The 23033-nt window shown below is 35.2% G+C and overlaps 1 protein-coding gene across 6 annotated transcripts in view; it reads left to right on the plus strand.

Moving 5' to 3' along the window:
- SLX4IP (SLX4 interacting protein) overlaps window positions 1-23033 on the plus strand; it is a 106185-nt gene that overhangs the window by 30403 nt on the left and 52749 nt on the right. For all 6 annotated transcript variants that reach the window (XR_009957838.1, XR_009957837.1, XM_062571548.1 and 3 more), the window contains 2 exons: window positions 6691-6780; window positions 10010-10133. Coding sequence is in view for 4 of the 6 variants with exons in the window: in XM_062571548.1 (XP_062427532.1) it covers window positions 6691-6780; window positions 10010-10133 (214 nt within the window). In the remaining 2 variants the exon portion in view is untranslated. The remainder of the gene's footprint in view (window positions 1-6690; window positions 6781-10009; window positions 10134-23033) is intronic.

Here is a 23033-nt window from a genome sequence, read left to right on the forward strand (position 1 = left end):
TGATGTTACTCTTTTGCAAATAAAATTATTTTTGTCTTATATATTTATTTTAAAACCTGAGCATGTGTAATCAATGTATCTTTAATCTGTTAAATTATTTTGGCATAAAGACTTAACATCTGTAGATATTTTGTAGTGAAACAAGAACTGCAGATGTTTGGTTTGAATTTCTGTTCCCCTTTGCCTCCCACTTAAGTAGCTGTGTGCTATGGTAGGTTACATCTTACTCTCTGAAAACGTTAAATCCCTCTTCTGAAAATGTTAAATCTTCATTTAGTATAAAAAGGATGAGCAGCTTTGTGAAGTAATCGCAATTTCCTGCTTAGCACCTGCCCACATTTCCCTATTCCATTTGTTGGCCCTTCCCTGTAGCTGCTGTAAAATGGATCAAGAAAAACGTTAGCGTGTTCCCTCATCTTCGCCTTATGAGAGCTTTTTAAATCATTCTCTTCAGGGTATTCAAATGCTGAATTTATTTCCTCTGACATAATGTACATCAAAGGATATTCAGGATGATATCTTTTCACCTTAATTTTTACTGTATTTTAACTTTACTGCAATTTAAGTATTGTCATAGCCAGAATACATAGAAACACATCAAATGAGGTGATGCATTACTAAGCCCTTCAGCTGTGGTGCATGGTGCTCTTTGTACAATTAACGAATGCATCAGTAGCTTGCAAATACATACTTAATAATCTTTGATTCTATTTTGAAGTTTGTCTTGTAGCTTGTGGAGCATGTATGTGAAAATCTGTGGAAATTATTTAACAAGTAAAAAGACAAAAACAAAAAAAGGTTCTAAACTCTTTTTAATTGTATCTTCAGAAAAATATATAGTCACTTTATTGCTCAGGATTACTTCATTGTTGGAAACTTTAGTCATCCCTGCTGTTTCTTGGCAGGACTTTATGTAGCCCTTTCTGGATTATGAACCTATAATTAATTTTAGTTATTTTGACAAATCCTTAGATTTGTCAAATAATAATAAGTTGTGATTATTTAGAAATAGCTACATCTGAAATTCAGTGTAGTTACAACAATGAAGTGACATAGAAGTTGCTAGTGAATTAAGTACTTCCTTCTACTTTAGCACTGTAGATTAGAGAAGTAATGATAATTTAGGATTATCAGTTCTAAATACTTACAATAACATTTGTAACTGTACTATCTGATCATGATTAAAAATCAATTTAGACATGCCTACCTCTTTGTGTGAGGTGTATACTAATATCATCATCTTTTCATATGGACAAGAAACTAAATCCCAGCATTGACGTTACAAAACCACGAAGGATATCCCAAATTACAGTTTCATACTGCAGTAAGAAGGCTGTATTTCTCATCGTGAATCACTTTTGTAAGATCAAACTTATATTGTTGATAGCTGAGAGCAAGATAAGGTAGCTCTAAACTTTATTTGCACCCGGTTACCAAAGATGGTTACCAAAGATCCTGTGGAACCGTGTTGGTGTGTCCAAGCCTTCTGGACTGTTCTTGATATTTACAATGATTATATATAATAGTGAATATGCTAAGCTATCTATTGCAGTTTTGAGAGTAAACATTTCCTCTCACCCAAACCTACCTCCGCTCCACCTGGAAAACAGATTAGTATATCTTTGTGGCCCACTAACTATGATTTTAAAGAGACTGTAGTACTTACATGAGTATTTTAGAACAAAATGGTGAAAATGGATTGTTGGAATCTCAAATTATCTTTTTATTATCTTGAACAAATACTGTGCTGTTATTTCTGGTTTCTTTGGATCAGTTCTGACACAGGCAGGGGCATGGTATATATCCTTTCAAAACACTGTTGAGATTGCACTGTTACTTGGAAACTTTGCCCTGAGGAAAAACTTAGTTTTTGCAATTGTTTGAGCTCCAGCTACGTGTCTCCTTTCCATATGTAGGCTACAAAACCTCCTACAGAATTGGTACCAGACCAGCATAGATTGACAAGCTAAATTAAGCTTAATTCTCTCGTGCAATTCATGTCTCTTTTTCAACATTGTACTTGATAGAGCAGTTCTCAGAGACTAGTTCAGATATTTAGATAAAGTAATGACTGTTCAGCCTGATTGTGGGTGATGAAGTCTATTTGCATTGAAACCTTCTTTCTTTACTAAATAACATGGAAATGCTTTGCTAGTGCAGATATTTAGAGTGTTCTTAAAGTAGTTGTCCGATTAATTTATTTTACTCTGTTGATATGAGAGGGTGTCTCTCAATTATGTGTTTTAACAGCATTTTAGTAGTCTTTAATTTGAATGCCTCCATTATAATCCATACCTACATTAGATTTGAAGCTATTTAGATTTCTCTACGTTCTCTAGGGGTTGAAGCACCCACACATTTTTCATGTTCTTTTTTCTCATTGTCTTTCATCTTCAAAGAGTCTACTATATTGCATTGCATCCTAGTTTCTTGTGTTGTTCTCAGATCAGTTTTATCAAAAGTTTGTTTGAAAGATCTGTTCTCTGCTTGCACCTCTTTGTTTATCATGTGGACCCTTGAGTAGTCTCAATAGTCCTATAATCTATTGCTTGAATTTTTAGGTATTCTTTTACTTGCTCTAAAACATCAGAAAATTGAACACTCCCACTGTTTGGAATTTCTGGTATATAGACTATAAACATAAAAAGCAAGCTATTGGCTTTTGAAAGACTACCTAGATATACTTCATTCAGATTATGAAGGGGGAATTTCCTGCTTTCATTTGAAAAGTTTGAATGCATTTTAGCTTGGCTGACTGCTGCTGAATCTATGTATAACTTAGTACAGCTGTCTTTGATGATAGAACTTCAGGTTAGTCTCTGTTGGCAGTTGCTGCTCTTCCCTTTTTAAGGAGATTTTGAAAGCAGGGGACTAAAAAGATCTAGATGTTAGCTGTTGGTTATAATCCTTCTTTAATAACACCAGCTTTTTTTCAAAACTTTGTACAAACTCCGGTAAGTCCAATACAATCCCATTTCAGAGTTCCAAAGATAGCCTGGTTGCTGGAATGTTAGAAAGTCTTCTTGTGCTTGCTGGACACTTTTTTTTTTTTTTTTTTTTTTCTTTAAGTTTTCTGAAACTTAGTAGAGCTCAGTCTGAGAGTTTAAGTTTCTAGTTACTCTTCCAGTTGTGCATATCTTTCATCTTCCATCTTTTTCCTTTTCTGTGACTCAGAATCTTGTAGTCCCATTTTGCACAAGTACAAGGAACTCTGGATTCCCCAATAACATAACGAATGGCTTGTCTTTGAGGATACTTTGACTAACTGTTAACCTGTTTAAAAAAAAAAAAAAAAAAAAAAAAGTTTTGTAAAATTTCCAGAACTAAACAGAAACGAGATCAAAGTTAGAAAAATATTTGTATTTTTCCACTTTTACTGCTTAATTCTTGACTGCTCTGAAGCATGGATTTAGACCATAATCTCCTAGAGAATTTCTGCCTGTGGCTCCTTCTAGAGCCTTCACTCTGGTCTGCTGTCCTGCTGCCCTTTGAAAGCGCTAGGTGAGAGTTTCACTCTTTTATTACTATCAGTCCCTTTTTTCAAGTGACCTTTTGAGTAATCCCATAAGATGATCAAAGCCAGTCACTAATGACCTGTTATTTTCCTAATCCACTCCTGAAGTTCAGAGTTGGAAAAATCACCTTGCCTTGAACAGTAACTAGGGACGCGCTGTTTCTGTGAAAGTTGACTGTATCACACAGACACAGACTGTATCACAACTTGCAACCAGTGCCCTTCCCACTCACACACCGAAGCTAGCAAAGTGATGGTATGGTTCCTCTTTAACTAAGCAGCAGTAAATCCTGACCCTGAAGTCGTCTTATTCATCTGTAGAATAATCATAGAAATAGGAAGTGCTAAGATGTGTCCTGGGAGGCAGGCTCCCCCTTCTTGGCATGTTTGGGAAGGTGTTAACGAAACAGAAGATCACTGTGCTCATCTCCGGCTCCCATGTATTTTCATTTATGCTTTCAGGCAAGTAAGTGATGCAGTTTAAAGACATCAGAGTTCCCACACAACAGTAGGTTTTTTTTGTAAAGATGAGGCTGGCAATAAAATGTATTTGTTTTGGTTTATCTATTGATTTGGGGAATTAAGGTAATAATTCACCATTTAAATATGTACTTAACCTGGGCGGAGGTTTTAACAGATCATGAGGAAATGACTTGACAGGCTTACCACTTTCCACTGATATTCAGTCTGTTTGTGTTGCATGTCTGGTTATCTTTTCCATTTGCAGAATCTAAAGTGGAGTGTTTGATTAATTTATATGAGCTGTTTGGTTCCCGAAAATATATTATGAATTAAATCCCATTACTGTGCACTGACATCATTCTGAGATAGCTTACAATCTTTTGTTTAATAACAGTGAATGTTATTAGGCTGTTACAGTGAGCATATTAGCATTAAAAAAATAGTTTGGGAAAATAAAGAAATATTTGAATTCTGGAATTATGAGGGCATATCAAATAGGTGTGTCTGTTTCACTATTTAATCATTTTTGTGTAAAATGTTACTTTTGTGGTTCTTGATGGGTCAATATTTATGTTGTCATTTAAAATGATGTGTGTGTTTCTCATCAGATCAAGTATTCAGGTTCAATTTTGCCAATCACACCACCCCAAAAATCATTTCCAATACAAATTTTGTATTAAAATAAGATTTTAAAAAGTTCTTTCTAGTTTACCCGTAGGTTTCTGGCTGTCTATATAATTGTGTAATTAATGTGAAATAAGTCAAGTTAATATCTAGCATTAGATAATTTGAATTTTTGTAATAAATACTTTTTCTTTGTTTTAGGTGATGAACAATGAAAAAAATAAGTGCTTTCTCTTCCAAAAATAGGCAGGGTCTGGTAACTTTGAAGTTCAATAGTCAACTCAAAAGTTTGCTGGGGCTAACTAATGATTCACCAGAGATTTTTGAGAGATATTTTGTAATCTGTCTAAAACTTGGAGAGGTTTGCTATTGCAGCCATCTAGTAATTTTTGGCTCTCTGGAGGAAAGAGAGGCCTTTTGATAAAATAGATGAAAGCATTCTGTTTTTTTTCAGTGAGTGATACCTGTAAGTAACTTAGTGTCTCAAATTGGTTTCACAATGCCTGTCTCACTTGCCAAAGTTTCACAATAAAATATTAATAATTAATTTTATTGTAGTTATATTTACATTGTTTAAATATTTCTGTTCATCATTAATTATGCAAAGTATTAATCTAAGTGTTAGTAATCCTAGAAATGCATAATTTACTGCATATGTTGGTAGGACTAGTAAAATCATGCCTAAATCCTGTTGTTCTTTGTCTATACTCAACATTCAGTAAAGAGAGCTCCTAAAGACTGTTCTGCTATACCGTAAGCATTAGATATAGATGTATCTTTTAGACTCTAGGTGATGTGTGATTATACTATAAATTTATAAATAACTATATATTATATTATTTATACAAATAATCTGTTGCAATTGCAATTCTGTCTTAGATCATGCAGGTGTTCGGCAGTGAGGGGCAAATACAGAGAGAGATTAGGACAGGAAGTGTACGCTGCAACGTGCGTTTGAAGCAAGCCAAATCTAAGAGCTGGAATTTACGTGTGCAGTAGAGATTTGGCTGGAAACAGGGTATTGTTTCCATCTGGTGAGGCATTCTGTGTGGGCAGCTGTCGTGACCGTACCTGTCCAGTCCTCTAAAAGAGTGAATTTATTACGTCACGGGTATGGCACAGGCAGCCAAAGCGAAATGGTAAAATTGGCTCTTACCTTACAAATTGTTTAGTTAAAGGCTCTGTTAGTGAGGTTTTGTGCTATGTGATAGAAAAAAGGAAGAGTGTAGGCTTGTCATGTATATGTAATGCATATCCTCTGCATATGAGGAAAGAAGTATTTTCTTGTTCGGGAATGTTTAGTGCACAGTGAAACTGAAAGGATGTGAGTGTTCTTTATATTAACATCTCGTTGCAGTGACTGATATATTGACAGAAGAAAATCATTAAATTTCTTGTGTTGCAGTATCTTCAATTAAGGCCTATCAAGGAATTTCAGAAACAGTTGTTGAGACTTGAGTTGTAGCCTGTATCATCCTAGCAACTGTTAGGACACGATGTTTATTAATAGTTTAATTTTATTTTTATTTAACTACTCAAGATATTGGCTGAATGACAGATGCCAATGAGCATTAAGTAGTTACCACAAATTCTTCAAACTTTCTTTTCCTTTAGTTAGCAAATCTGGAGAGGTAAAAAAGTCCTAGAGAAGCTAAGCTTTTAAGGACTTACTAATTTTAACATGCAAACTAGATAACTGATGTAGTACTAATTTTTCAGACAGTGGAATGATAAGAGCTTGGTGAAGGAACAGCATATTTTTCACACATTAAAATTTGCTTGAAACTCAGATTTTAAGGTGTCGTAGCAGAAGAAAATTCTGAGTACTTGGGCTTGCTGTTGTTGTTTTAAGTTTTCACTTAGCTATCCAAGATATGTCTGGTGCTGTTATTTTTTTGTTAAACACATAGACGACAGTAGATTTGCAATTCCATACTTAAAAGTCTTTTATGAACTTCTACATTATGCTTGCTGTACCCATGAATCAGATGCGTATATTTACCTGATTGTTTACATTCTTGTCTGCTAGATATGTGCTTCCTACCAGCTACAATTGAACTCTTTTTTCTTTTTCCTTTTTTTTTTTTCAGTGTGGGAACTTTGCTGTTCTGGTGGATGTTCATATTTTGCCTCAAGGCTCCAGTAAAGACACCAGCTGGTTTTCAGATCATGAAAAGGAGGTATAACAAAAATCAATTCTACTTCAAAAGCATGTGGCTGCGGGAGAAAAAGTTGGATTGCACAGAAGTGCTCAGAATTTTTCAGTGTTATGATAAGAATATTGTGGTTATACCTACACCTATACCTATACCCTGAACAGTTCTTGTCGGACCCATAAGTCAACAATATGTGCTATCTGTTTTTGGGTCACTACATTACCACTTGCTATTTGTCTTTTAATGGTTAAACTCTATGTGTGTGTACATGCGTGTGTGTGCCTGCTGTTTTGATTCTTCTGGCTTAAATATGTTTTAAGTTTAAAAAAATATCTCCCATGAGTGTTTGCAAATTACCTTAAGTCTGAGTGGTGAAAAATGAATTCTGACAGATACATTTTTCTACCGAGCTTGTCAGCGAAATACCCTTTTTATTAGTTGCTTTGTTTTCTGAGAAATGTGAATGATTTAGAGAGTAAGTGCAAGAAAATGTTTTCCTGAGTGTGCATGATCAAGTATAGTAGTAGATTCTTTATCTCTTATTGAAAGAGATTCCTAATCTTTATTGTGAAATCTTTTGTTTAAATGCCTTAACAGAGGGTGAAATCGTGTAAAATCAGTACATCGGCAAAATTAAGAATGTAACATTCATGAAATTCTGTGCGAGTTCTGCTAGGATCTTGTGATGAGTTATTGGGAGGAGCCCATTTCAGTCTCTGTGGGAACTTGAGAAGTTTCCTATTGAAAATGAATGCAAGACATGTTTCAAATGCCTGTGGACTTTCCCGCAAGTCTCTGTTACGGTAGTTTTCAGCAGATAGGTTTTCTAATAATGGCATAATTAACTTGTTACTACAGAGCATCCTAGTATTTCTCCAAGTAATACATTTGAATAAAATTAAAAGAAACAAAAGATTAATATTCTGAGAGAGTGAAAGCAGAATATTTAATAGCATGTGATTCATCTAATTTGTGCTTTATTAACCAGAGAAGAAAATTTTGAATTTAAGTGTTTTCAGACACTCAGAACTTTTAAATTTTCATTTCAGGCAGTTTTCAACAGTTTTGCCTTTTCCAAATTCTCTATAATGGTGGTATGGCTCTCTTTGCTTGTCTGTCTGACAGTGAGAATAGCAGATGCTTCTCAGACCCCTTGTAACACAAACTTGGTATCTTCTGATCCTCTGCTTACACTGGATGAAATTCAGTAGCTGCTTTTTTTAGGAAATGGAGCCCTCTCGAAGGATGTTACGTGGGTATGTGCCCACAACGACGTGGAAGCGCTACAGCAGAAAAAGAATCGCAGTGTAATGGAGCTACCCGGCCGTGCCTCTGCTGGTGATAGGATTCCCAGGTGGAAGGAGGGAGCAGTGCCGGCTGGTCCGCTGGAGCTCCAGCTCCTGCTGGAGTGTGGATTGTGTAGAGCAGGCTGGGAACTGAATGAGGGCCCGCAAGCGTGAGGATTGTGTGAGGAAAGTACAGTGCACGTTGTGTAGTTGGGCCTTTGAAAGAGCACAGTTTGCACACTCCTGTCACGTGTAGCTAAAGTCATCTTGGAATTGTCAAGAAATGTTGCTAGATGCACATCAATGATTTGAGGCATTTTGTGTCTTTTTCTGTCCTTCTGCCCCTTCTAATTCTCCTTGCTGCTCTGTCCTACCTCTTTTTTTTCCCCCTGAAATAATAAAGTCACACCTTTTGCTTTGTACTTTGAAAAAGTTTCTTTTTTTATGATTTCTGTTCATGTCATTGTTATGGTCTCTCCCTATGCGTGTGTAAGCTCTCAGTTATACATTCTTTTTAGCAGTGGGAAATAAGCAGTGACAATTCTCTTTAAAATCAGTCTTGCTTATAATTTCATAAAGTCTATATACTACTTTATGGAGGACTATTTAAATAATATTTCCATAAGCATATCAGTTAAAATAAATATTTTGCATGTAAAGTAAGGAGTTGCATGCTAATCTTTATTGTTGCAGAATGAACCAAATGCACAATTTCAACTACTTTCTAGACCTTTTCATTGTAACTTGAATACTAGTCCTGTTGAAGGAGTGTGTAATGAGATCGCTTTAATGAGCTAAACAGAAGAATAAGTAGATCGTATGTTTTGTAAGTGTATTCTTCAAGCTGAAAGGAAATTATTTTTCTAACTCTGAGGAGAAAATACTGTTTCTGGTTCACCATCGTATATGCATTGCTTTAATTTAGAGCAATACATTAATATTTTGTTGCTCTGCATACTTTCTGGATTAATCAAAGGTATGTTTAAAGCCAAGTTATTTTGTTTTAGATAGTAATAATATAACTTTGTTGTCCAAACACTATGGAAAGGTAAAATGATATCTTTGTATTCCACAAAGTATCATTTCTGTGAGCACATAGTAATGCACAGTGGAAAATGAGAATTACTGAGGGAGAAGGCTAAAATATGTGCATATGAATTAATCTGAAAACTTGTTCTAGTATTGGAGAGAGAAATGTTTGCTTTTACTCTAAGTTTTTTTTTTTTTTTTTAATGATAATTCTGGCTGAAAGGCCTGCTTTTCTCTCTGGATTGTATATGATTTTCTTTGTGCTTTGCTGAAGGAAGTATGCAAGATATAAATGGTTGTGTTTGGGGGAGAAAAATCAAAATGAGCAAGAGCGATTAGGTTACTGTGACCTGACTATCTCCAAGCCTTCCCCAAAATGTAGCACTGTATTGAACCAGAATATTTGCTGTATTTTATTATTGGAGTGGAATAGTGTGTTGACAGTTCCTGGGAGTATTTTCCCTATATTCTGCTTAAATTTCTCATGTTATGGTACATTTTTAGCATGTTGTCTTTCTTTCATACTTTGGTTGCATGCAAATGAATTTAGGTAATTTGCTATTCAACAATGAGTAGTAGTATTGTAATGTCGTAGCTTATTTCCTCTCTCCAGTGAAAATTCTAACATTAAAGTCTTTCTATAAATAATGTGTTTCACATCATACAGTGTATCCTAGTTGAATCATAATGTGCTTCCTCCTTTGTTTTGCAAAATATATAAAAAAAAATTATTTGATTTTTTTCCCCCTTCTTTTTCTCTTGTTCCAATTCTTTTCTGAAATTATGTGCTTCTGGTCTCTGTTCAGTACCTCAGTACTCGATTACATGTATGTTTTTCTTTATATATTAAAGGGAGTGATTTGATACTGATTTTTGTTGTGCATCTATGTGCATGTGTGTAAATTCAGATCTAACTAGGAAAATGGTTACTCTTTCAGGAGCTCTGCATGATGCTAGAAGATGTGGTAGCTTCACGGGTCAAACACTATTTGGAAGCTCCTAAACGACGTGGTCAATGGAAATCGATGGAACATGCAGCATCTGCTCCTTTGTTTCTAACAGGTAAAAACAATTATATAATTTATTGTAAAACAAAGTATTGTAGAAAGTGTTGGTTTTTACTTTTGTCATGAGAAATTGGACATCAGGAAATCCAGTAGTCTCAAAGTGTCTGTTTTATAATATGTAAAATCATTTCAGCTACATTATTGAAAATATTAAGTTGGTTTCAATTTTATATATGTTTATTGAAAAAAGAACAGAAATTTTTTCATATATGAGTCTTTCATTAGAATTAAAAAGAATAATTGGTATAATCTTGGATCTTCCAAAATTGATGGAAATCCTGCTGTTTTGTTTATTTGATCTGGTTTCCACTTAAACATCAACATTTTTTAGTTAGAAACAGTACTACTTCTCCTTCGGACATTCTGTTCACACTTTATATTTTATTATGATATCAAAAATGGCATTTGTTGTTTTGTGGCTGTTTCTGCATGTTTGGCAACAGGATTGACGTACTTGGACAATAGAAACAATGGAACAGTAGAAAGAACATTGAATCACAACAGTTCTGTTGGATGGGTGTGTGTGTGTGAGAGAGAGAGAGAGAGAGAGAGAAAGAGAGTGGTGAGACAAAGATGCACTTAGGAATATATCCCTATTTTAAGCTCATAGATACTGGTTACTACAGCCTGCGTTCTAGTGTTTGGGGCTAGATCGGTTGGGGGCTCTAAATAGCTTGCCAATTTTTGTGTAACACTATTGCACTAGCTGTTCTGGTCACCAAGTGTGGGTGGTAGGCTCTATACTAGATAGGATTATCTGTTGGTGTTACAGCATAAAATCAATTTAATTTCAAATAGTTTTCAGGAAATAATGACTTTGGATTATTACCAGCTTAGAGTGCATTGTAAACCTGTCACAGAAAAGAAGGGCAGTAATAGGTGTTTCTTACATTTCCTTAAATATGTTGGAATGCTTATCTACTAAAATATTAATTCTGCAATGAAAGTAGTTATATACTTACAGTGTGCCATCAGTGTACTAATAAATTTTTTTGAATTTATATTATACTAAAAATCTTAATTCTGAACAAATTCTTTGCCTCTCAATGTTCTGAGTTACTGTAAAGGTATATTGCTATAAGATTACATTTGATGGTTTGTAACTTTAAACGCTATTATCAATATTAACATGAATTAGTTTTAGTAAGGAGAACAGATTAAATATTGTATTGCTGGCTCAGTATTGCAGTCAAGAGTATTGAACACTTTATAAAAGTATGAAAATATGTTAGGAATAAATGGGAGCTAGTTTGTTATGACATGACATGGGTGGTTTGTTTGTTTGTTTTTTCTTTCCAAACAAGTACAGAATATAAAATAAGCAAAAAGTGCTTTGGGCCATTTAAAGAATTTCAAACTTTTTTTTCTTCCCTGCAAGTGGGAACCTCATTTTATCCTTTTAAAACATTATAAATATTTATAAAACATGTACTTTTCTAGTTCTGACTAAATAAATAGAATTTTCTTACAGTAAAAGCAGAGGGACATCACGAAATGTGGGAGAAAATTTATTCTGTGAAGGTGATTCTTGTTTGTTGATTTGTTTTTTAACTGAGAAACCATTTTTTCCTATTACCTGTTTTATAAAATTTCCCGCTTGAATAAAAAGTATGTTTTCAAAAACAATAATTTGGTGAGACAGAGCTGCCAGACAAGCTAAATTTTATATATGCAGACAGAAGCACTAATTTGAAGGAGTTCTTAAGATTTTTAAGGTCTTATATTTTCCTTTATATCACAAACTTTTCACTCAGAATACTGGTACACTGTCTTAGGATTGGTGAACTGATCTTCTGCATGACCTTTTTCCTTATTTCCTGAAAATAAAGAAACTTAAGTAATATGCATTGAAAGAGGTCATCAGTAATGTGTATGATTGTTTTTGATTACAGAATATTTACTTCGGATGAAGCAGAATAACTGTTATATCAATTTTGTCCACTTTAGTATCACTGGCATTAATTAACAGTAAAAAATAAAGGAAGAAAACAATCTGTGATAACAAATGTTTGTGTTGAACAAAATTTCAAATCCAGCTCTTTCTGTTCTCTCAGCCCTTGTTGCTCAGGGCTGCGGTTTGAAAGAAAGGGGTGTTTTGTTCAAGTCTAAAAATCAAGTTTGTTCAGGTTGGATTCAAGTTTACTCTTACCTGAGAAAGAAAGAATAGGTGGGTGTTCACCAGAGCAGCTGGAACCTGCCTCTAAGGAACCGACCCTTTTAGGTGAGCCACATGTCTGAGTCTCTTTAACAGCTACAGCTCAAACATGACTCCAAAAGCTCTTGTACTTATTTTCCTCTTTAGGACCACAGTTGGTCAAAGATTTTTTTTTTTTTTTTTTCTCTCCCCCACCAGCAGGTTGGTGAGGTGAAGCACAACATAGCTGGTCAGTGTGTAGCTTTTGCAGTATATGAAGAAATGTGCAAGTTCTGTATGTGGATACATGTACATTCTGCAGGTGCTGCTCCTGGAATGTTTAAGCCTGCAGCTACTGTTGCGTTTGGAGGCTACTGAAAGTTTTTGAGCTCTTCAAACTGAATGTGGTTTCTTTTACTCAGAGTTATGCTGAGTCTGTCTAGAGTTTTACTGCTGTGAAATCCCCACTGTTGCAAGGAGAAGTGTATCTACAGAGAGAATTAAAATGCTTCCTTAAGATGCTTTCTTAGCTGGCTATTTACTAGGTCAAGTATCCCTGGTCAGCGCTTCACCTCTCTTTTAACTTGCATCTTTTCAGGTTGCTTTTAATTATTTGTTCTTCACATTGCAGGATGTATTCAGAAGTTACTAGAATCAGAATTATTAGGCCATTATTAGTAGAAATTTTAGATCAACCTTTAACACTGAAGCATGTTGTGTTAGGATTGTCCTCAGAAATAAAAACCAAGCTACTTTACTTTGATTATCAGGTCTGGTCTTGCTGTCAAGATCTGCAAAACAGAGGAGAGGCTGTTACAATGGCTACCATAACTATTTCGAAGAGAAAATTAGCAGATATCACAATTCCTATTTAATATTATGTTTAATATTAATACTATTTAATACCACCTTCCAATTTTATGGCACATAAGGTAAATATCTTCATACTTGTTAATATACTTTTTTTTTCCATTTAAGTTACACCCACACAGCAGTGTGTGGTGGGTCGCATACCATCTCATTAGGAAATCTGTGGGTGTTGTACATAGGAGAAGAAAGAAAGAAAGAATGGAAAAATGAGTGAAAGTAGCCAAGACAAGCAAGTTCTTCCTATTCTTCCTTCTGTCTGAACAATTTCCCTGCCCCTCCCAAATGGCCAGTGTGAATGATTTGCCAAAGTAAGCTTTAATTTAATCTTTGGACATAGGCTTTGGTATAAACTCTCCATTTCCTGCGTTTAATTAATGTCCAAATGTGTTTGATTTTGGTTTGTTTTATTTTTTTTAAGAGAAAATTAAAATGTAATAGATGTTCAAAGATTTAATTTTGCCTATATCCAGTCTGCATGGACAAAACCATGTAAGAAAAGCATTGATCATGTATGTTTCAACAGCATTATTTGAAGTTCAATGAGTAAAAATCAACCAATAACACAAGGCATATATTAGTGATTTTTGCTTATTCATTTAAAAACAGTACTTAACTACTTCACTTTACAATTATATAATCTTAAAGGTTACAACTTGTGTTTATTTGTACACCGTACATTTTCACTTTTTGCTGCTTGTACTGCTCGGTAAGATGTGTTTTTTAGTGATGTTGTCAGGCACTTAATGCTTGCCTAGATATGAAAAGACCCAAGACAGGATAAAAGCAAAGCCTATTTTTTCGTGTTCCACAGAAGGTGGCTGTTCTTGATTAAGAGCAAAGAGAATTAAGTAACAAGAGCTATAAAGAAGACTGGGCAGAGATTTTAAATATGGGGGATTGTTAAAGGGAAAACTATAGAAAATTAAGAAAGAAGGCAAAGTTTACATGACTAGAGAGGAAACAGTGAAGAGGATCCTTAAATAAAGTATGGCTAGTAGAAATCCCCACTGAAGAAATGAAAGGAAGGAAGAAGGTATCTTGTAAAGTGACCTTCTTACTCCTCCTCTTGAGGGAGGAAGAAAGTTAATGATATTTATCCTACGAGTCATCTTCAGATTTTTTTCTCATTCCTTCCTTAGACTCCTGGGTTTTTTTTGGTTTGATGATGGAACATTTTTACTCTGATTTCAGATTTTTGTGTTACACAGTTCCTTCTACAAAGACAATAGAAAGCATGCTGTCATATGGCACGGAGAACTTCCAAGTTGATTTTTTTTTCAGCTTTCCTTGGGACTGTGTATGGCTTTTTAAAAATACTTTTAACCCAGTTTTCTAAGATAGACATACTCATTGTGATCATTCTTTTTTCTCTGTGTATGTCTGTTGGCCCATCCATATTCCCCTGCAACTATTTTTTTTCCAAATGCAACTGAACTTATTAACAGGTAGAAGCCTAGGATATTGAATTCTCAGGTGTTAACTTCAGATGAGATTACTGAAATGAAAGACTGGAAAAGAGTGCAAGCACTGTTATGAATGGTGCAATCTCACAAAGAATTGCAGTGAAGGTTCACATCTTAATAAATTTCAAGGAAATCTTTAAGTTATTTAAAATATCAAGGAATGCATAAGGTACAAGTTCATAAGAAAATGTTTAATTTATTCTGTTGCTTATGAACTATTTGTTTAGCTACTGTGGCCATCCAAAAAATATAAAATAAATCACAGTAGGAAATATTCCAACTATTCTGGCCTTGCATTTTGATTAAAATGTTTTGGTGACTTTTGAGAAAACATATCCTTTTCAAACTCCCCTAATTTGTCTTAAGAGTTTTCACTATTACTGTAGAATAAAAAATGTATAACATTCGTAAGATATGTTTCATGTTACAGTCTTCTAGTGATGCAACTGATAAAAAGTATTCCCACCCTTCCAGCTGTTACCTCTTACTTCTCTGCTGTGAAATAGTGTGAAATAGAAAACAAAATTGTTTCCAAATAGAATAATTTCACTGATCATAACGGGCAACCCCACAAAAATTTGATGGACGCAACGGAGGTGAAAGCAAAGTGTAGCAGATAAGCTGAGGGAGGACAGAAGTCTTTTAAATGAACTTTGATATTTGGAGTTGCACATTATGATTTCTGTCTCTCAGAGGATTATATTGAAGCTTCTTAGCAATGGATTCATTCTATTTGTAGCACAATCCTCCAAGTCTTAATGAACCTTGAACTTGCATTCATCCCTGTGGTTCAACAGAGCCTGAAAGCTCTCTGAAGTGTTTTGATTAGTATTTTGAACTTAACAGTTTCTGTTTTTTTTTTTTTTTTTTTTAACAACAAGCTAATAGAGAATGAGCACATCTTTTTTCACCAAAATATTTTTATTCTTGGAAGTCAAAACTATGTATCTGAAATTTTTATTCCTTTTTCAGGAAAGAGGTTTTTTGATGACAACAACAAGAAATACTTCTGCTTTTTTTTTTTTTTTTTTTTTTAGCAATTTTCTGTTATAGTCTAATAAAATGTAATTGATAAAAGCTCAAAGAGGAGCAACACAGATGATTAAAGGTGAGGAAATGCTTCTATACAGAGAATGGCTCAGTGTACTAGGACTCTTCAGCCTGGAAAAAGATGAATTAAAAAAAACACAATAGAAGTCTACAAAATTATTTCCTCTGTTGTCCTCTTTCAATTCAAGAACAACGTGGCATCAAAGCAAGTTACTAAACACCGAAGTAGTTAGCAGACCTGTGAAACTATTCGCCAGGGGATGATGGGGATACTAAAAGTTTGTGAGTTCACAGAATTGGACAAGAACATGGAAACAGTGAGGTTACAGAATATGCAGAAATCACCACTGGCTCAGGAAAGACCCCAGTTGAGAATAGATGGAGGAGTTATCACATATGTTTCTGCTTGTTTTTATTCCCCCCTTGTATCCATTTCTAGTGACTTTCAAATGCAAAACATTTAACTGTGTGGACCTTTGATCTGACCCAGTATGGCCTTTCTTACGTTCTTCCCATCTTACCTTTCTAGCAAAAGCTTGCACTGTAAACTGAAAACTCAAAAGTTTGTCAGAGAAAATTGGTGTATTTCAAAGATTGTCAGAGAAAGTTTTGGAATGTCTAGATTCAAGGGTCTATATTTGTCTTCTTTTTCCTGATATTACACTGATATATGCAGACACTTTAGCAGTCTCTGCCTTACATGGGACATTTACAGGTGCAGTACCAGGTGGGCTGAATGTTTTATCTTTATTTTACTTTTTCCTTAATTGCAGCTCCTATGTGAAGGTCTTGGAGAGGAAAAGAATAGTTTTTATTTTAAAGATACCCTATGATAAAGTGTTTTATATAGTTAATATTGAACAGTAATATCAGTTAGTCTAAAACAGTAAGTGTCATTTGATTTGATGTATTTTTGTGAAAAGAAAGAATTTGAATATAGTTTTGAATACAGCCTTGACCTCTGACCTTTAATTAATATCTGCCTTATAATCATTCTATTTCGATCCCTTGTTTCTGTCCTATTTCCATCTTTTGTTTCTCATTTCCACATGAGTTTTTTCATTTTATGAAAAGAAAAAACATTATGAAAATTACTGTATGGTGCAGGTATACCAAAAATACCTGTGTTTAAACAAACAAACATAACAGCTATTATCTTATATAGATATGTAAGCTATAAAGTTTTTATGGAGATCTACTTGGGTTCTGCAGAGTTATTTTGCTGTTAGTACTTAAGCTGCTGCAGACACACACCTATTTATGCAAATTTAAAGTTTATTCTTGTAGTGTTCATTGTGTAATTAGGCAAAAATTCAGTACAAGTAACCCCGCACACTTACAAAATGAAATCATGTCTCCTGTTCCAGTTTAACAAAGCTTACTAGAAGTTAATAGTCAATTTATCTGTACAAAATATGCAGAACAGAATTAATCTCATCCTAGTTTGGGATGGTGCAAGTCTTGTTATAGAAGTGTTTGTTTTTCTCTATTAGTTAAAAATGGAGTTTAGGACACTAGCTTGATGTAGATGTCTCAAGTTAGGCAAGATGAACCCTTCTCTTAGTTTCTAATTTGTGTGATTTATATTCATTTGAGACTGTCAAAGTGACTGGCATGTAGACTAGGGAATATATATCTACCATTTGGAAGAGACCTTAGCACCTGTTTGTGAGTGAGAACATTTTTGGAATCCACATGGAGTGAATTTGAAAATCTCTGCTAAGCACTTGCTGTTTCTTATTTGAGTGCCTGGTTCTTCTTTGCAACATCTGTTACACTTGAAAGTATTTTTTATTCTGTGCACCGTGTAGTTTTTTAAAGCTTCTGTAGTCTCTTGAAAGCAGGAAGCTGGAGGTTAGGATATCAATGTTCAGCTTCTTTAGGCCTATTTAAGCACTGAGAACAGTTACAATGGGTAGCAGTTAGTCTTTACGGTGCTCAGTGTTTCAACAGGTATTTTGATCCAGTTTGTTAAATGCTAATCCTCTCATGTTTCACATAGAATTTTCTGAAGAATAAAGTTGATTTTCAAGTTTATTCTTCCCTCCTTTATCAGTATGGCAAATGGGATTTCCACTAGGAGCATTTCATAGGTCCTGTGGCCGGCTTTTAGTGGATGCTCAAATTCTTTGTGTTAGAGCATATAAAATCACAGAGAGAAGTTATTTGATCAGTACGATGTACATGCTTTTCCTTTTCTTAACTATCTTATCTTTACATATCAAATGTGTATATATTAGATACCTAAAGAGTGTTACCTGGAATATTTTATGGCTAAAGTGCAGCTGTGCTTCTCTTCTAGTGAATGGAGTTTGGCAGTAATACTTGCATTATACTGAAGTAAAGTGATTGCAAATAGTATCTGAATCTACTTAAATTTTTGTTGTTGTTGTTAAATATCTCTGTAATATGAATGCACCTTTAGAATACCAATTTTTCTGCTTGGGAATATATGAGCACCTCTATCGCTTATTTACATGCATGGTAGATCAAGCTGATTAGACACATAACAGGCCTATCACTCATGTATTAAAAAAACCACATGCACTGGATATCTTTACATTCATATTGAGCTTGCTATTCATGCGCATGTTGCTGATAATGGTGGCCATGTATATGGGGTTTCTGCAAGTCTGGAAATCTTGAGTCTGAAAATCTGTGTGTTGCTGGGGCTTAAATTCTATTTTTGTACACATAAGTAGTCTTGTTGGGCAGTGATAGAAGTCATTTAGCTCACTGGCATGTTTTAACAGGCATATAAGTTTGCAAAATTAGGAGCATTGTCAGCATCTTCAGTGTCAAGAGTTTTTCGTATAACTGCCTGAGAAGGAATACCTTGATTTAGCTGTAAAAAAGAACTATGACTATGAAAATACAAATAATAAAAGGAAGTAGATGAAAAAGGAAATATCTTTTCTAAAAGGAAACAAAAAACTATGCCGTATTTTTAAATTTACTAGTTTTCAGTTTGATGACTTCTGCCTTTTTCAACTGTAAATTAAATGATATAGAAAAAATTAAAGATTTGATTTTTATATTGAGATGAAATATCAGGCTCCCTTAAAAAAAAAAAAAAAAAAGAAAAAAGAAAAAGAAAAAGAGAAAGAAACGAGGTACTCTGTATTAAATGTTACTAAAGAGAGCAATAGTGTTTGGGTTAGAGCATAAGCCAGAAAGAATAGGGATTTAAAATAAAGCCTAAAAGAAATATGATTTTGCTAGAAATGTTTGGAGGAATTTACTTAATTGCAACCAGAAGTCTGACCTGGAAGTGTAATGTTTTGACCCTTTAGCTGTCTGGTTTCCTAAATGTGTTGTTTTGCTGTCTTTAAACTGTGAGAAAATCTGTTTTACATGTCTTTAACCCTTGGTTTCCCAAAAATTCTCAGAGTCCCCAAACTACCACCAGCAGTCCAAAAAAACCAAAAGTTGGCATTGCAAAAAAGTAACTTTGTCACTTAAAGAAAGAAGGATAAAAGGTGACAATCTTGTATTTGTTTACATAATTTGTTTTCATTATTCTTTGAATTAAGAAACGTGTTTAGCTTTCGTGTGTGTGTGTGTGTTTGTGATAGAATATGGATAATGCCTGTCTGATCTCTTCTGCTGTATGCCTGTAGCACATGGTAGACTCAAGGTTTCTGGTCCTTTGTATTAAATATCTTAAGTTTGCCATTGAATATTGAAAAAGAGAATGTTCTATGTATCTTTTTGCATGAAGCATGTGTTACACTGATGCCAAACTACAAGAGACTGAGGTGAACCATTCACGTGGTTCATTATAGTACTATGTTCTTGAGTAAGCTAAAATGAGCAGCTTGTTACCAACCTGTCTGAGGTCTGAGGTCAGACTCCAGTTCTTTGCACCACAGCCATCACCTGCTTCACTGCTAGAGCTGAATTGTGGTCCATTTGCCTGCATCTAAAAAGAGAAAATATAACAAGCTCCATTGTGGTGGCTTTCCACTTATCTTCTGAGAAGGAGTTCCTCTAAATGTTAAGAAGACTCTCTTGTATGAAAAGGCAAGAACCTGTGAACCCCAACCACAACTTGCTTTGTTCTGACAGCAGCATAAAATGTATGATAATTCAAGGCCACCTGCATCTCTTAGAACTCACTTTCTTTTTAAGTGGCCTTTAGGTCATAGGGCGGAAGAAGAGAGGTCATGACTGTCAACATCTACTTCTTGGCTCCACTGAGCTGTCTTAATAGTATTCCTCAAAAAAGAGGCAGATACTTCTTGCTGCTATATATCAGGATCAACTTTGAAGAAACTGAATCTTCTCACATTCATGCTGTCTTTTTAAAGTTCTACTGGAAATACCTGTACTAGCTCTTCTTCCCCCTCTTTCTCTCCTATCATGTATCCAGAAGCAGACTGACTTTTTTCACCAAACCTATACATTTTTCTAGCCATGAGATACAATATACAGTTCTCCACCTGTTCAAAGCTTCTTCCTGACATTTTTAGTGACCCTTGCCTAGACTTCCTGATATGGGTAGAAGATGGACATCTTGACAGCTTTCCTCTCAGGGAAGCTTTTGCAGAAGCTATTTCCTATAGCTAGGGGAAAATAGAGTCCGCAGACCCATGACGGGTATGTTTACCTTTACTTGAAAATCTTTTTAGCATTGTAGTCTTAGCACCTATGATAATGTTGTTCTAACGAGCAATAAGGGGAATCAGTCATGACTTTTAAACTCTGACAGGCTCATTTCAACATCATGGCCAGGTTTTTGTGCTAAAAGTGACTTTGTTTTTTAGGGAGTGTATTTAAAATACATAATTCTCTCTATCAAGTTTTTATGGCATCAAAAATGCGCTCATGCATACCCTCATAGGATGGAAGAAGGTAGTCTGTCTAGACAGACAATTAGCATAACAGAACATATTTCTAGAAGGTGTTCTGTGCTTTAAAGACCACTCCGTATCCATTCCTTCAGACTGTGAAAATCATGAGGTATGTATTTCGCAGGATTTTCATTTTAGCTAAGGTGTAGGTTCCACAAACTTACTTAATCACTGAGAAGTATTTAATGAAATAAACCAAGTGGCATTTGTCCATTTGGATACAGCTGTGCCTGGCCAATTATGGGGACACACTTAGTTTTTTTCTGGATATACAGTGTATGCAAACGTGACATCAGACAGTTTTTGTCTAAATTGCTCCTTCATTGAGACACAGCCATGTTGAAGAGATATGAGGTTCTCCTCTGCTGGTGATATGTCAGGCAGCATTTACAACAGATCTTTTTCAATTCTCTCTGCCTTTTGGCTGGTACTGACAGCATTTTCCTTAGCAGTGGGACTCTTTCCAGTGGTTCAAGAACCCTGAAGCATGCGATTTCCTGTGGAATACAGTTTAGGTGTTCCAAACTACATCCAGTTCTGGGCTCCCCAGTACAAGAGAGAGATGGAGCTACTGGAGAGAGTCCAGCATGGGGCTACAAAGATGGTCAGAGGACTGGATTATGAGGAACATCTGTGGAAGCTTGGCTTGTTGAGCCTGTAGAAGACTGAGACGGTATCTTAGCAATTTGTATAAGTATCTGAAGGGAGGGTGTCAAGGGGATGGGTCCGATCTCTTTTCAGTAGTGCCCAGTGACAGGACAAGAGGCAATGAGCGCAAACTGAAGCACAGGAAGTTCCACCTGAATATGAGAAGAACGGCTTCACTGTGAGAGTGACAGAGCTCTGGAGCAGGTTGCCCAGAGACTCCTGGAGACTCCTTCTCTGGAGATATTCCAAACCCACCTGGATGCAACCCTGTCTAACATGCTCTAGGTGACCCTGCTTGAGCAGGGAGGTTGGACTAGATGATCTCCAGAGGTCCCCTCCAATCTCAACTATTCTGTGATACGGTGCAGAATATATTGTTGGCTTTCAGAAAGTTTATATATTAAAGCTTATCACATGCAATTAATAATGTGATCAGTAAGGGGAGATCAACCAAAGGGTGAAATCAAATCCTGTTTCCTGTTAGAAAGTAATTGTTGGTGGTAATGGTGCTCTGAACATCAAATTTGTGGCTCTACTTTATCTGCTTGAATTCTTTTGCAGGTGGTGTTAGCTACTTAACTTACACATTATGAATAGATGTTGAGAGACTGTATCTTAAGAGCTGTTTTCCAAAACTGTATCAGTTGGCTTCTTCATCCTAAGTATTAATGAGGGGGGACTCCAGAGCTAGGATGTTCTGATGACCTCCATTAGATTTCTCATCTTACGGCCAAACAGGCTGATGTATGCCTTCCTTCAGTTCCTTCCTCCAGAATACCCATGACAAGCAAGCTGAGAAGTGTCTCATATGGATCCAGTTTGTTCAATAGAGTTGTGATTCCAGAGTGAATTCCGTACTGGTCTTGCTGGAGGAGAGGCATACAATCTGGTTTTTGCTCTGTCTTTCAGAATTGCTTGTGTTAGCAACTGGCTGGTATTCAGAACATTTAGCTGAATGTCACTATCGTTAATAAAATTGTAAAAAGGGAAGAATAAGGAGAAAAAGTAATTCTTTTTTGCCTTTACTTGGTTTACGTTGACTGTAAGACATCCTGGAACAGATAGAAGCCAATTACATCATTCAATTTATTTACAGCTATAAAGGTTTTCAAGATAGAACTTGGGTATTTGCTGTATGATTTAGTGTTTGATAGTGCTGTACAGGGGAAGTCCTTTAATTTATGAGTGCAAAATCATACCTGCAGTGCTGCATTAAATGCCTTTAGCTTACCTGTCCCTCTTCCTAACAGACATATGCACTTATATATATATTCATATAGAAATCAGTACTGCACCTAAGCTTCTATTATTATTATTATTATTCACATTTTATGTGTATAAACTTAATGGCTGGAATCTGCCTTTTTAGAGTTCACTTAAAGTGTAAATATATTTTCCTGAACATTTGCATGAAACAATCTCTTAGAATAATACAGTTTAAAAAAATGGATCGAAAAACCTACTTTGTACTGAAAGCAGAATGGAAGGAAGGAATGGATGGCACCTTCGGCTGGTTAAAATTGTTCTGGGACCACTATTAGGTGTTCTCCCAATCTATCTCCTTTTCCCTTTTTCCCTCCCTTTTCCCTTTTTTTTTGGTTTTGAATCTTACCTAAATTAGAAAGGCCGAACTACCCTGAAGCAGATGATGTGAATATGCGCAGTTGTTTTGGGGAAGGAAGGCTGCATGATTAGCAACAGGAGTTCTAGGTTTTTGTTTCAGGTTTTTTTTGTGTCCATGGTGAGGTATGTGTTTTTTTTTTTTTTTTTTTTTTTTTTTTTTTTTTTTTTTTTTTTTTTGTAGTTTACTAATGATCAGGAATTTGTTGGTGTATAATTGTAAGTGGAGAAATAAAGAAATAATATGACTGCTAAAA

Source organism: Rhea pennata, chromosome 3 (genome assembly GCF_028389875.1).
Source record: "Rhea pennata isolate bPtePen1 chromosome 3, bPtePen1.pri, whole genome shotgun sequence".
In the NCBI taxonomy this organism is placed as follows: domain Eukaryota; kingdom Metazoa; phylum Chordata; class Aves; order Rheiformes; family Rheidae; genus Rhea; species Rhea pennata.